At 35.1% G+C, this 13,478-nt stretch overlaps 1 protein-coding gene across 1 annotated transcript; it reads right to left on the bottom strand.

The window, feature by feature from the left end:
• Positions 1-9,627: 9,627 nt before the first annotated feature.
• On the bottom strand, positions 9,628-10,707 carry LOC131049594 (uncharacterized). The gene is made up of 2 exons (XM_057983655.2): positions 9,849-10,707; positions 9,628-9,758 (listed from the first exon to the last, which is right to left on the bottom strand). The coding sequence occupies exons 1-2, from the start codon at positions 10,705-10,707 to the stop codon at positions 9,628-9,630; spliced, it is 990 nt and encodes a 329-aa protein (XP_057839638.2).
• Between the last annotated feature and the right edge of the window lie 2,771 nt (positions 10,708-13,478).

Here is a 13,478-nt window from a genome sequence, read left to right as displayed (position 1 = left end):
ACCTACACTGAATCCACCGGTACAGAATGAAGATCCAGTTATCCCGGTATCATCAGAGGATTCCACAGTAATTGAAGAACAACAACAAACTAAGACACCCTGGTATGTAAGATTGAATCATTCTTAAGATCGGATAATTGGAAACAAATTTAAAGGAGTTATGACAAGTGGAAGATTGGCAAATGAAGAAGTATGTCTTATTTCTCAAATTGAACCATCATCTATCAATGAGGCATGTGAAGATAAATTTTGGATTAAAGCTATGGAAGAAGAATTAGGACAAATTGAGAAAAATAATACTTGGACATTAGTTCCCCGGCCTAAAGATAAAAATGTAATTGGAACCAAATGGGTATTTAGAAACAAACTTAATGAAGATGGTAAGGTTGTCAGAAATAAAGCAAGAATAGTGTGTAAGGGATATTCTCAGAAAGAAGGAGTTGATTACAATGAAACCTTTGCACCGGTAGCCAGAATTGAGGCAGTCAGATTATTCTTGGCTTTTGCAGCTCACAAGGACTACAAAGTTTATCAAATGGATATTAAATGTGCATTTTTGAATGGAGATCTTGAAGAGGAAGTATATATTGAACAACCTGATGGATTTTCCTTGACAGATGACAATGATATGGTTTGTAGGTTAAGAAAAGCTCTGTATGGATTAAAACAAGCCCCAAGAGTTTGGTATGCAAGGTTGGATAAGTATCTTTTAAAGATTGGTTTTACTAAAGGAAATGCAGATAGCAATTTATATTATAAAATAACTAATGATGACATCTTGATTATTGAAGTATTTGTTGATGATATAATCTTTGGAGGAGAAGATAGATTATGTAAGGAATTTTCTATTAAAATGCAGCAAGAATTTGAAATGTCTATGATTGGAGAAATAAAATTCTTTTTAGGATTGCAAATTTCACGGACTGATAAAGGTATATTTTTGAGTCAATCCAAGTAATTGAAAGAATTACTAAAGAAATTTGGGATGGAGAACTCTAAACCGGTAAGCACACCTATGACTACAAATGACAAATTATCTCAAAGGGATGAATCTACACCTGTTAATCCAACTAGATACAAATTTATGATAGGAGGTTTACTGTATTTGACACAAACCAGGCCTGATATTATGAATGCAGTATGTATTGTTTCTATATTTCAAAGTAATCCTAGGGAAAATCATGATTCAGCAGTAAAAAGGATTTTCCGGTACTTACAAGGCACAGCAAATCTTGGATTATGGTATCCTAGAGATGAAAATTTTGACCTATGTGCATACACAAATACAAATTGGGCAGGAGATGTGGATGATAGAAAAAGAACCACTAGAGGAGCATTCTTTCTTGGAAAGAGATTAGTTTCTTGGCTGAGTAAGAAACAGAGTTGTACATCTTTATCAACAGCAAAATCGAAATATGTTGCAACAACAACTAGCTGTACACAAGTACTATGGCTTAAACAAATGTTGAAAGACATTAAGGTAAAATGCAAGGAACCCATTACTATATATTGTGATAACACTGTAGCAATTGATATATCTAAAAATCCGGTATTACATTCTAAAACAAAACATGTTTCTATCAAATTGAATTTTCTAAGGGAAAAAGTTGAAGAAAAAAAGATAAAACTGGTTTATGTGAATACTAAAGAATGGCTTGCAGATATTTTCACAAAACCTTTTCCTAAGGAGACTTTTGAATATCTCAGAGATCAGCTTGGAGTCATACCACCACCGGTAGAGACTTAGACAATTGATGATTGTCATCAATCGGCAGAATTAAAAGAGAAATCTTTTACTCCGGTCTTTGATGAGGAAGCTACTTCTCAGGGGGAGTAGTTGGTATTTTGTATGAACTTGATTTTTGTAACTTTGGCATTTGATGTCAAAGGGGGAGAGATATCTATGGAAAAACACATTATCTTTTAAGGAGAGATTGGTATTGAAAATAAATCTTTGGATAAACTCATGTTGCTCCCAGGGGGAGAAATTGAGATTGTTGGTTTTTGGTATTTGGCATTTCTATTTTAGCACTTTGATGGTTTTTCCATCTTGTGTTGCCATCAATGCCAAAGGGGGAGGTTGTTGGTATTTTGGTATGGTTTTGTCATTGATATCAACACCTACTGAAAATAAGCACTTTGGAGATCTAGCAACATTCACCAGCAAGCAAGTAACTATTGCATAGTTACTGGTATATGGTTCACTGGTAGGATATAATGTTCACCGGTACCTGGAATAATATGGAAGACACTTGATAATGTCAAAGACATCATGTGGACACTTTGTTTTGAAGAATTGATCATTGGTATATTCATATTTGTATATTTGCTTTTACTGGCAAATAGGTCCAGGGTTATCTAGGGTTACACCAGCAGGTTTATCTTTTCCAGATCAGCATGGCACGCTATGGAGATGATTTATTATTGATGTAAATGCATTAAGCCAACATGTTTAATTGGTTATTGCATCATATATTATATTGTATGTAAAATGTTTATTGTAATATCTTGTAGAGCCGACCTACTAAAATTGGTCTTAGGTTATGGTATAAATGTAAGATCTTATTGGTAAGATCAAGTGTGGAATGCAAAAAAGAATTGAGTGAAGGTATATGCGAGATTAAGCAGAGGTATACACGAAGACATCATTTGAAGGTGAAGCTAGGTTTTTGTATAAGCATATCAGCATTACACCGGTACTGAATCCAGCATATGAAGATGCTATTTTGTGTAGTACATTCTTATTGGATTTAACCATCCAATTGTAGTCAATGTGACTCCCATTTTGTGATTGAGCAGTGAGCTCTAGGTTGTTGGCCTTTCTACATGTGCAGACCCCATTTATGTACACTTACTAGCTGCAGTAGTATCATCTGATTGTGGGTAAGGTTTCCCAACGTGGTTTTTCCCCTTACAGGGTTTACACGTACAAATATTGGTGTTATGTTTTGTGGATGACTTTATGTTTATGTTTCATGCATTAATCTTTATTGGTATAGCAATTTACTGTTAACACTATCTACCGGCATACTTAATTGGTTTACCGGTATTAAGCATCAAGTTGGTTAATTGGTTTTGGTTTGAATTTATTTGACAACTGATTCACCACCCCCCCCCCTCTTAGTTGTCTCTGAGACCTAACAATAACAACCGATGTCAATTACCCATTCATTTTCCTCTTCAATCTTAGCAGCCAAAGCTTTCTCCTCAACAATGCAGCTTGTAGAATTCACTAGTACCAGATCATCTTCCTTGATAGCAATAAATACAAATTCATCTTCTGAATTCACTGATTCTTCATATGTCACACCTTCATCAACAACATAGTAGCATTTCTTCTGATATTTATACTTTTGGTTAGGATTACAGGGCTTATCATACTTATCATGCCTCCCATATATATCATACTTATCAAATTTATCATGCTTATCATATCTTGATATTCTTTCAAGACACCTAGAAACAAAATGTCCTATCTTATTACAAGAGAAACATTTCAAAGGTAACTTTCCATCATACTTACTGGATCCCTTAGGCAATCTTAGAGTAATAAGTGCTTCGAGCTCATCCAACTCTCTTTCTTATTGTTCAATCTCTCTCATTTCTCTTTCATATCTGGAAACCCTAGATGAACTCTCTCTCGGATCATAATTCTACAACTTGGATACAAAGGCTTTAAATGCAGTCTTAGATTTACCATGTAATTCTTCAAATTCACTCAATTCAAATGCAACAAGTTTACCAACCAACATGTCTCTTGTCATAGTAGTCATAGTCCAGATTTTATCAATACCAACAACTTTAGATTTATAAGGAGGCAAAGATCTCAACACTTTAGCAACAATCTCATCTTCTTCAAAAGTTCCACCGGCACATATGATGTTCATGACAAGTTCATTCATTTTAGCCATAAAGGATGATATGTTCTCATCATCTCCCATCTTCAACATCTCATACTTTCCTTTCAAACTCTACAGTTTAGCAACTTTGACATGTATATCTCCTTCATATGAGGCCTCTAACTTCTCCCAGATCTCATGTATAGTCTGAAGTCCCATCACATTAGTCATCTCTGAATCGGTCAGGGCACTTAGCAATGCTTCCTTGGCTCTTATGTTATGTTCAAAATCCTTAATCTCATTTTTAGTAACAGACCATTCTGAGGAACAGTGTAGGTATTCTTTGTAATCTTTCAATAATCTTCTCCAAGACACTTCAAATGACACTCCATCTGGTCCTTCCATATAGTATAATTTCTTCCATCAAATCTCATACTTTCTTTCTTGAAAATATAGGTTTCCATCCAAGATCTCCTTGAGCGATCAAGCTTCTTCTGGAGGATCTAGCTCTGATACCAATTGTTATCCACAGGAGGTGGTTAAGCCATGTCACAAACCCGAGTGTTGCACTGCACATCACACGAAGACCAAGGGCGCACACCTTGCAATAGGTAAGAGGTCCCACCTTACAATCATGCTTTGATGAATCATCCATATCCATTTATCAACTAAGAAAAATAGATACCATGGTGAAACAAGAAAAGGCAATAGTAGGTTGCTCTCAAACTAGATTGAATTTGTACTCCTTGATTTCCCAAACTAAGAATGTTATCGTGCAAGGATACCCAGTTGAGTAACCTATATCCAAATAGCCACTATTCGTAAATTTTTTGGGGGTTTGTAGCTAAATCCAATTCTTTTTGCATGTAACTAATCACCTCCTTTTGGATGAGTTGAAGTATTAAAATCTCAAGCTTTTGAATGCTTTTACTTTGGTTCTAATCTTCTTTACTATCATTTGGAAAACCTTTTATCTCCTATTTAAAACTCATTTTTCCCGATCTCAATGTCTTTAGTTGGACCTTTTAGAGAACCTTTCTAGTTCTCATCTTATTCTATTACAAGCACATTAGTTATCTTTATCCATTCAGAAATATAGACCATTTTATCTATATTGTTCTATAATTCATAATTCAAGTAAAAATTATATGAATTTTTTTTATCATTGGGAATCATATTGCTCAAAGACTTTCAACCCTGATCACTCTCCCAATGTTCATCCAAGTAAGGGTTCTTTCAGATTTCTCTTGGCTCTTCATGACACACATACCCTTTTTTGTCATCTTCATACCAATTTTTTTGTCTTACTTAAAATACCCCTTTCATGCATCACCCTTGTTTGACCAATGACGTCACTACTTGGGGTACTATTTTCCAAAGTGTGTCTTACTTTGGAGGCCATCTTCTTATATTTATAGAAATCATCCTTGATGCATGATGTCTAAAATTTATTAAAGGAGGGTAACTCAACAAATTCTATATTAGGAAGAAGCTAAGAAAAAGGGTTGGATAATTTCATCCTTTGGATATAATCCATTTGTAGCTCTTCCTCAGATAGGAATGGTAGGTGAGAAAGAAAATATTCTTCATTAGAAGAAGGTTCACTTGGGATTTTAGGATCTAAAATAAATTCCATGATTCTTCCTTGTCCTCCTTTCTCTTACTATCATCCTTTATTCATTTTTCTCATTTTTCTTCAAAAAAAAATGGTGATTCTTTATCAAGGGTAACCTTCTTTATCCCAAAAATATTCTAGGAGACTAATTGGTGTGGTTTGTTCTTTAACTATGTTTTGAACTATCCCCTTTGAAGGTGCGGATGATTGTGATTTTTGAATATTACATTCTACCAGCATGGGATCCAAATTGACAAAGGAAACTTTTACATTTTTAGCATAAACCAGCTCATCATGTGGCTTATTGTGAATTTTATTCTCTTCATTCTTGACATCAAATGATTTGAACAACAGATACTTAGGTGATGGATTATCTTTAATTTATTCCAACCTTCCAACATTCACCTTATTAGGTACTAGCAAATCAATGTTAAAGACAAAAATTTCCTTTTCTAAACCAAGATCAAAAGACTTATTTGTATTTTCACAAAAAAAAAGGTTTTTTTTGTAGGGCTCATTTGATCAAGACCAAAAGTGAAGACTTCTACTTCAGGAAATGAAAATAGAGATAAAGAATTATCCGTACCTTCTCTCATCCCTTCAGAAGAATAGTTGACCTCAAAAATATGTCCATTTTCGTCCACTATCCCACATATAAAGTCATCATCTAAACCATCTAGGAACCAATTTGGAATCCAATCGATGTTCTACTCCCTCGATTGGTACAATAAATTTTATATGCTGGTCACGAGGGTTTCCTTATAAAGAAATTATATCTTTCTGCTATGATTTGTAATTGATGAGGTCCTTTTTCCAAACCCTTAACCAAATAGTACCTGTGACACACACTTTGTAACAACAATATGGATTTATAATCTTCATAGGGATGAAATTTATTCTTTTCTACTTTGGTAATACTTTCTTTCAGAGCATCTCAGGATGAGAGGAGCACCTCATCATTTTCAGTCAATATTTGTCTAATGGCTGGCATAGGTCATCTGTTGGAGGGATCCCTTCTGGGATTTTTAAATCTGAACATAATTATCATACATTTAAGGGGCACTTTTAAATATCCAAAGGATAAAATTCTTTCCTTAGCAGAGTCGTAAAAAATTTGTTGGTGAACAAGTTTTGCTACCTAACTCTATATCCTAATGCCCAAATGGGTAACAATTTGGCCAACAGTTGACATAGGTATGATTTCCTTCTATACCTACTCTCTCCTTATTTTACAAGGAACAACTACCTTCAGATAATCAACAAGGAACTTTAAAACTATGGATGCTTTTAACTTGAAAACAAATAAGGCAAAGCATTTAACTAGAAAACTTTAAAAAGGTAGAGAAAAACATAACAGAGATAAGAAAGAGAATACAAGGACTCTCTTTTCATACAAGAAATTCCTTAAAATATCATCATATTACTGTATCTTTTGTTCAAAGCCATCTTTTCCATAGCAATATACATAATTCATCATAAAAGACTTTTAATAGATACTAGGAAGAATCATTTGAGAATCCACGTATTCAACATAAGAAGATTAAACATTCTTTAATCATAACACAAAGTCTACAATTCATATAATTGCATTCAGAAAACCTTATTCATATCTATCAAAAAATTGCAGAGTTCCTTCAAAAAATAGTTTCCTCACAAAGCCCCAAAAGGGAGAATATCCCCTAATCACTACTTATTCATAACATATATAGACATTTAGTCATAACTATCTTATGAAGTAACAATTTCTTGAAAATGACCGGTTTCCTAAAGAGAATTGAAAATCCATTAAATCATATATGTGGCCCACTAGAAACCATAATAATAAAATAACAAAAAATCTCCTAATCCTACGCTATGTACGTTAATTAAAAATTAGTAACTAATTAACAAGGGGAACTGGATTCCTTTCATCTTTGAGTACCATTTGGAATTGTGCATCATGCAGTTCAACCTTTTCTTCCGTTGGAATCAATGAGCACTGAGAGGGGGGAGTGAATCAGTGTTTTATACTTCACAAACTTATCAAGTTGATTCTTAAACCACCAAATGCATGAGAAAGTAATCAAAGTGCAGAAACATAAAGTAAGAAACCACACAATCATAACACCAATATTTTTACATGGAAACCCAAAAAGGTAAAAACCATGCTGGGATTGAGTACCCACAATACTATTTTACTATGGTCAGTAGTAGAACAATATTACAAAAGGGGAATGCACTTGCATTCAGGCACACTGCCTAAAGCTCACTTCTCATTTACAAAAGGGCTACAACCCAGAGGAAGGCTCACTGCCTTATAGGCTATTAAAACATTATTATAATGACAAATAAACTAGAGTTTAGCATCTAACTATGCCAAAATACAATTTTGATTAGGCTCATAATGTCTCCTGCAACTGATATGATATTCTGCTCTATTATTTTTCTTAGTCACAAACTGGAGCAACAAAATCTTCACTAGACTCACAAATTTGCTCACACAGACTTCCTTCGCACATTGCACACACCAAAATGATCAACTAAATCAATCTTATATATCCACACCATAAAAAAACAAATCATTTACTAAGTCAGCTTCAAAAAACTGCATATCACACAACTTGAAACCAAGTCGGCTCAATCCGATCACAAATCCAAATGCAGACCAAAACAAGATGATAAAATGCTTCTCATAAGTCAGCCCAGTCATCTCAAACATGCAACTAATCACTAAAATCACCCTAACAAATCCGCAACACATGCTACTGAAATAACTTTTCCCTAACTGAGTTACCAGATACCGGAGCTCTAAACTTGCACACAATTCAACACATAATGTCAGGATCACGAAGTAATCTATCTCAAACCTCGAACCAACTGCCTTGATCACTGCAACCAAAAATACACCACCAAAATCAAGATGTGCACCATGATCTCATGCTCTATCGGTTATTGTGTTCCACCTTCCAGACTTATGTCTTATAAAGAAAATGACTTTCGGTAAATTAATCTATGTACATTGGATGTGATCTGCAAACTGAGTTGCCATCAATGATAACCCCTAAACATCTATCATGCACCAATCTTCACTGAAACAGTGTCTCTTGCCAACAATCTCCCCCTTTGACATTGATGGCAACACTATGAAAAATGAATTGAAAAAATTGTACACTTAAGACTACAAAATTTCAAATTTTCAAACTATCAAAGAATATACAAGCTCCCCCTAAGAATTTACACCATTTTTAACTCGACTCTCTCCCCCTTTGACAGAAATGCCAAAGAGTCCACCAAAGCTGATATACAAAGATATGTATCGTTGCTCAAAAAACTAGAAGATGTCAGCAAATATTGTTCCAAAGTACACCAAATGATTATCCCATCCCTTCTTTAAGCTCTCCAAAATGCTTATCATTTCACTGAAAAGGTAGGCAAGCATTTCTGCTCCCTATCTATATGTCGGAACAGGCTTATCTAGTGCATCCTTAGCATCCTGCATGCTACTCATCAAAGAATCTATTTGGGTAGTAATAAGATTCCTCACTTTAGACACTCTACCCAGAACTCTATCCTTTTCTTGGTTTATACTCTTGATTTTATTCAATATACTCAAAACTTGGGGTTCAAAATTGCTAACCGGAGCTAATTGTGGTGCGTATGACTATAATATGCTTGCTAGCTGACCTTCACATTCCCTTATTTTCTTGTCAATGTCTATGGTGAACTTGGGTAAAATCAAACATGACTTTTATATATTACCTCCTTCATCAATTGCATCTTGAATACTTTTTAGTATAGTAACTAAACTGATTCTATCGTCTTGAAAAAATGCTTTAATTTCATTGCATTGAATTGATTCAAAACTTTGATATTTGCTACCTTCTCTAAAGACTCAAAATGAGAACCAACAAAATTTTACAAACCCTTGAGCTTATCGGAGGGATCATATGTATCCAATTTGAAAGATGGCATGATTTTCTCCAACATATCTCCTGCTAATGATATTAGCTCTTTATCAACATAGTTTGACTTGAGCAAGTCCTCACTAGCTTTGGTTTGAGCTAGAGTTGCTAATGTAAGTGCTTGAATAGGAGATAATGATCTCAGGTCTATCGGTCCTTGACTAAAACCATCTGAATCAACAACTTGTTTCCCTTTATTAGCACCAATGTCTCTTGCCATTGTTGTCGGAGCCTAATCTGCCTTCTCCTCTCCTTTCTCCTTATCAACAACCTTTGCACTCTCATCCTTTCCACCTTTCTCACCATCCTCCTTATCCTTTTCAACATTCTCTGTCTCCACAGTTGCTTTCTCTGACACAACTTCTATATCCAGATGTTCTTGTACAACATCACCAGAGATATCATTTGCACCATCATCAATATTATCAACTAGAGTTCAATCATTTGACTGACCTTTCAGAATGGATTTCTCAGGTGATTGAACCTTTTGTTTAGGGACAATGACGTGAACTTCTGGAACTGATGTGTCATGAGATGGTTCTTCCGGATTTACATCAACTTTTTGATCTATCAAAAAATGTCTCAAAATTGTTTCAGATTCCTTTGTCACCTCATCTATCTTCCCTAGAATGAGCTTATTCACCCTCTTTTTGCTTTGGAATATATCCTTGGCAAGATTTAATAATCTGATAACTTCATCTTGGGAGATGAAAAAAGATAGATTCATTAACACATATTCATTTATTTTCTCATCCTCTTCACTAGTTGTATGCCTTCTCACATCCAAAATGTCATACAGGCTTTTAGGAAACATAGATGCAAGTTCTATCAATGCCTTACTATAAGCATCCATATATTCACCAATTGCTTCTTCAACTACCCTCTGATCTTTATCATCAAAAATTTCATAATATGTAGACACGTTTTTTAGATTCCCATCCTTAAGAATTTCATCAATTAACTCCTTCAAAGTCAATGGGGGCACTATTTCAAATGTGCCTTCAATCTTACCGGATTTTAGAGCTGCATTTATTTTAGATTTCTGCTTCTTGCTTTCTTTGGCTTTTCCTGATGATTCAGGTTCTATTCTAGACTTTTTTGTTTGTTTAACTCCACCGAATTGTGGCTTCTTCACCATTCTAGCATAGGTGGTTGTCTTTTTCACCTCCCTCGCTGTTTCATCAAATTCTTTGTCTATATCTTCAGTATTGGCAACAACATATACTCTCTGACGTTTTTCCTTCTTCCTCTTCTCCGCCCCACCGGTTGATGATGTTGATTGTGAATTGGGTGGAGGAATGGGCTTTTGCATACCAGAAGTAGGTGCAGACTAAGACTGTCTTAGCTTGGCCTCAAAAAAACTTGTTTTGCACTCCCATGCTAAAGTCATCAACCCAAAGAGGATGTCTTCTTGTGGGTCTTTCATAAAATCCATACCATGTTGAACCACTAGAGCAGTTGCGTATCTTGATAACACCATTCTTCAAGACTGAATTTTCTTTCCAATGTAGTGGGTACTATGTCTTAACAATATAACATTGATAGGATGCTAAAGTGATTTGCTTCAAGCTAGGTTCTTTGCTGCGATAATTTCTTCTGGTAGGCATCGATTATGATTTTTTGCTTGTCTTTCCTCTTTCCTTAAGGTATTGATCGCCCTCCTGTATTAAAAAAAGTCAATCTTCTCTTTCCAAGCCAATGCACTCAGTCTGGAAATGATGTCACTTTGTTCATTTTGTGGCTAATTCAAATTAGGTTAGATTATAGGAAACTAGTCTTCATGGGGTAGCACCATTCCAATTTTGACAGGTGGGTTTATGAAGAAATCAAGAATCTGGAAAAAACCGATAAGCAGTAGGAAGAGAAAGGGAAGAAAGCATAAATAAACTAGGAACAATGGAATAAAGGTGTGGAGGAAAAAGTGGAGAAGTTGGAAGCTCAGATTGGTAATCTAGAGGAAGGAAAAATAGCTATGAAAAACTTTCTGATAATGATTCTGGATATCCTTACCTCTATGACTAAGAATTTAGAGGAAATTACTAGGTTCCTTGATGGTTCCAGCACCTCCAAACCTGTCATGGATCAAGATATTGATGAGGATTCTATCGAGGCAAGGATAGTGGAAAGTACTCCTGGTGTGCAGCTAAAAGAACAAGGGCAAGCATGAAACGTTGTTGTGGCCTCTTCCAAGGATATCCCTAAGCTTAGGGATAATATTAAAGATTTGCAAGGGATTAGCGAAAATTTGGCTAATGCCCTAAAAAACATTAAGTAATTTGTTTTCCCTCTTTTATGTTATGGTTGGATGTGGCTAGTTTTGTTGGGCTTTTTTGCCAATTTTTGCCCATACCTGTGCTGGTTTTTTGGCAGTTTGTCTTCTCTTGTTGCTTAATGCTATTATCTTTTAAGGTTCTTTTGTAAAGGGTTTCGGGATCCCTTCAAAACCTGCTTTTCCCATAATCAAAAACGCCATTCCGATTTGAAAATTGGGAATAATTCATACTAAAAATAGACTAAAATGGGAGTTACAGGGACTAACAAATCTTTGTCTTCTTCTAGCAGACACTAATACATTGCTCTAGCTAAGTTCGACAAGTAATAATGAGTTTAGAAATATTAATTTCTTATTTATGAATTTGGCTTCAAACTCATTAAATGTTGGCTCATGAGGAGTAATATCACCTATTTTCAAAAATAGTGTTACCACCTTTACATGCCTTTCTTCGTCTAGTTAGTCATAAAGAGGGTGTACTTTGTAGGTTTTCTAAAAGATTATGCCTCAAGAAATGTGAGTCTCAACAAATTTGGGCAGTTAATGACTTTTTAGACTAAGAAGCATGTTGAACAGGAGATGCCTGGAGCTCAAAAATCATCTGACATGTTGACTTTGAGTGACAACCAATGCACTTAGCTCTTGGTGATATCTAATTGTTGAAGAGTAGTAGAGTAATTGGCATATTTGGGAACTCAGGAACAATTTGTGAAGAACTATTGGGGTTCTCTTTTTTAGTTGACTAGATGATTACAAAGGGATGGACTTGACTAACAATGTGACCTTTGGGAACCAAGGGATAGATCAGGTGATCGATACTTTGACAAACTTGGGTACTGTAAAGATTGAGTTCATAATTTTGGAAATTTGCCAATTCAAAGCATGAATCCAATTGGTGGGGCCACTTGAAATGGAAATAAAAATTAAGGTGACAGTTTCAAAAGTGGGGTTTTCATTATTACTTGAGCTAGGGTTATCCTTGTTATCTTTATAGATATTAATGGTGGCTTTCTCAAAGAGAAGTATTTCAACAAGTAGACCTTTTTTGATGACTTCTTCAAACATGTTCAAGCATTGCGGTCAAAGTTGGAAGCCTATTTAACAAATTAAATTTTACATGTAAATTTGAACCATATGTTCTTGTGGAATATGACAAGGGCATCAACTAGCCAAGCTTAGCCATCTTTGTAAGAAGGATGAAAAAAATTCTCCCTATCTTTTCTTTCTATTAAATAAGGTCATAATGCTAACTTCATGCTCAATATTGTAGGAGAAATGTGAGATAAACTTTTCATCTAGGTCCCCAAAAGACTTGATCCCAGGATGTAATCACAAAAATCACTCTATAGCTTTCCCACCTAATCTACATGGGAAGAGGGCGTATGAGATAAGAATCAACGTAGACTACCTCTATGCAAGCTATGAGAAAATCTCTAATATGGTCTTTAGGGTCACCTTTTCATTTGTATCTGTCAAATTTAGGTATCATAAAAATTGGAGGAAAAGGTGGCATAGGTATGCTTGGATTAAAAGGATAAGGAAAAATATCTCAAAAAAAAATAGTGACGAGGGTCCCTAATCTCATACTGGCCATTTGTTGTTGTAATTCCCTCACTTGCTATGCCAAATCCCTATTAATATGTATTACAATATTTCCTTGAGTCAACCCTATGCCTGAGCCATCGATTTGAGGAGGAGGAGGAATATAGTTATTATACCGACCACTGAGTGGAGGGGAATAGTTATGATATCGGTTGTTTGATGAAGGTGGAGGAATATAGTTATTGTTACTACTTATCAAGTTGCCATTA

This window comes from Cryptomeria japonica, chromosome 7, assembly GCF_030272615.1.
Source record: "Cryptomeria japonica chromosome 7, Sugi_1.0, whole genome shotgun sequence".
NCBI lineage: Eukaryota > Viridiplantae > Streptophyta > Pinopsida > Cupressales > Cupressaceae > Cryptomeria > Cryptomeria japonica.
Note: the sequence above shows the minus strand (reverse complement) of the source record. Positions and strands in the feature narration are given on the sequence as shown.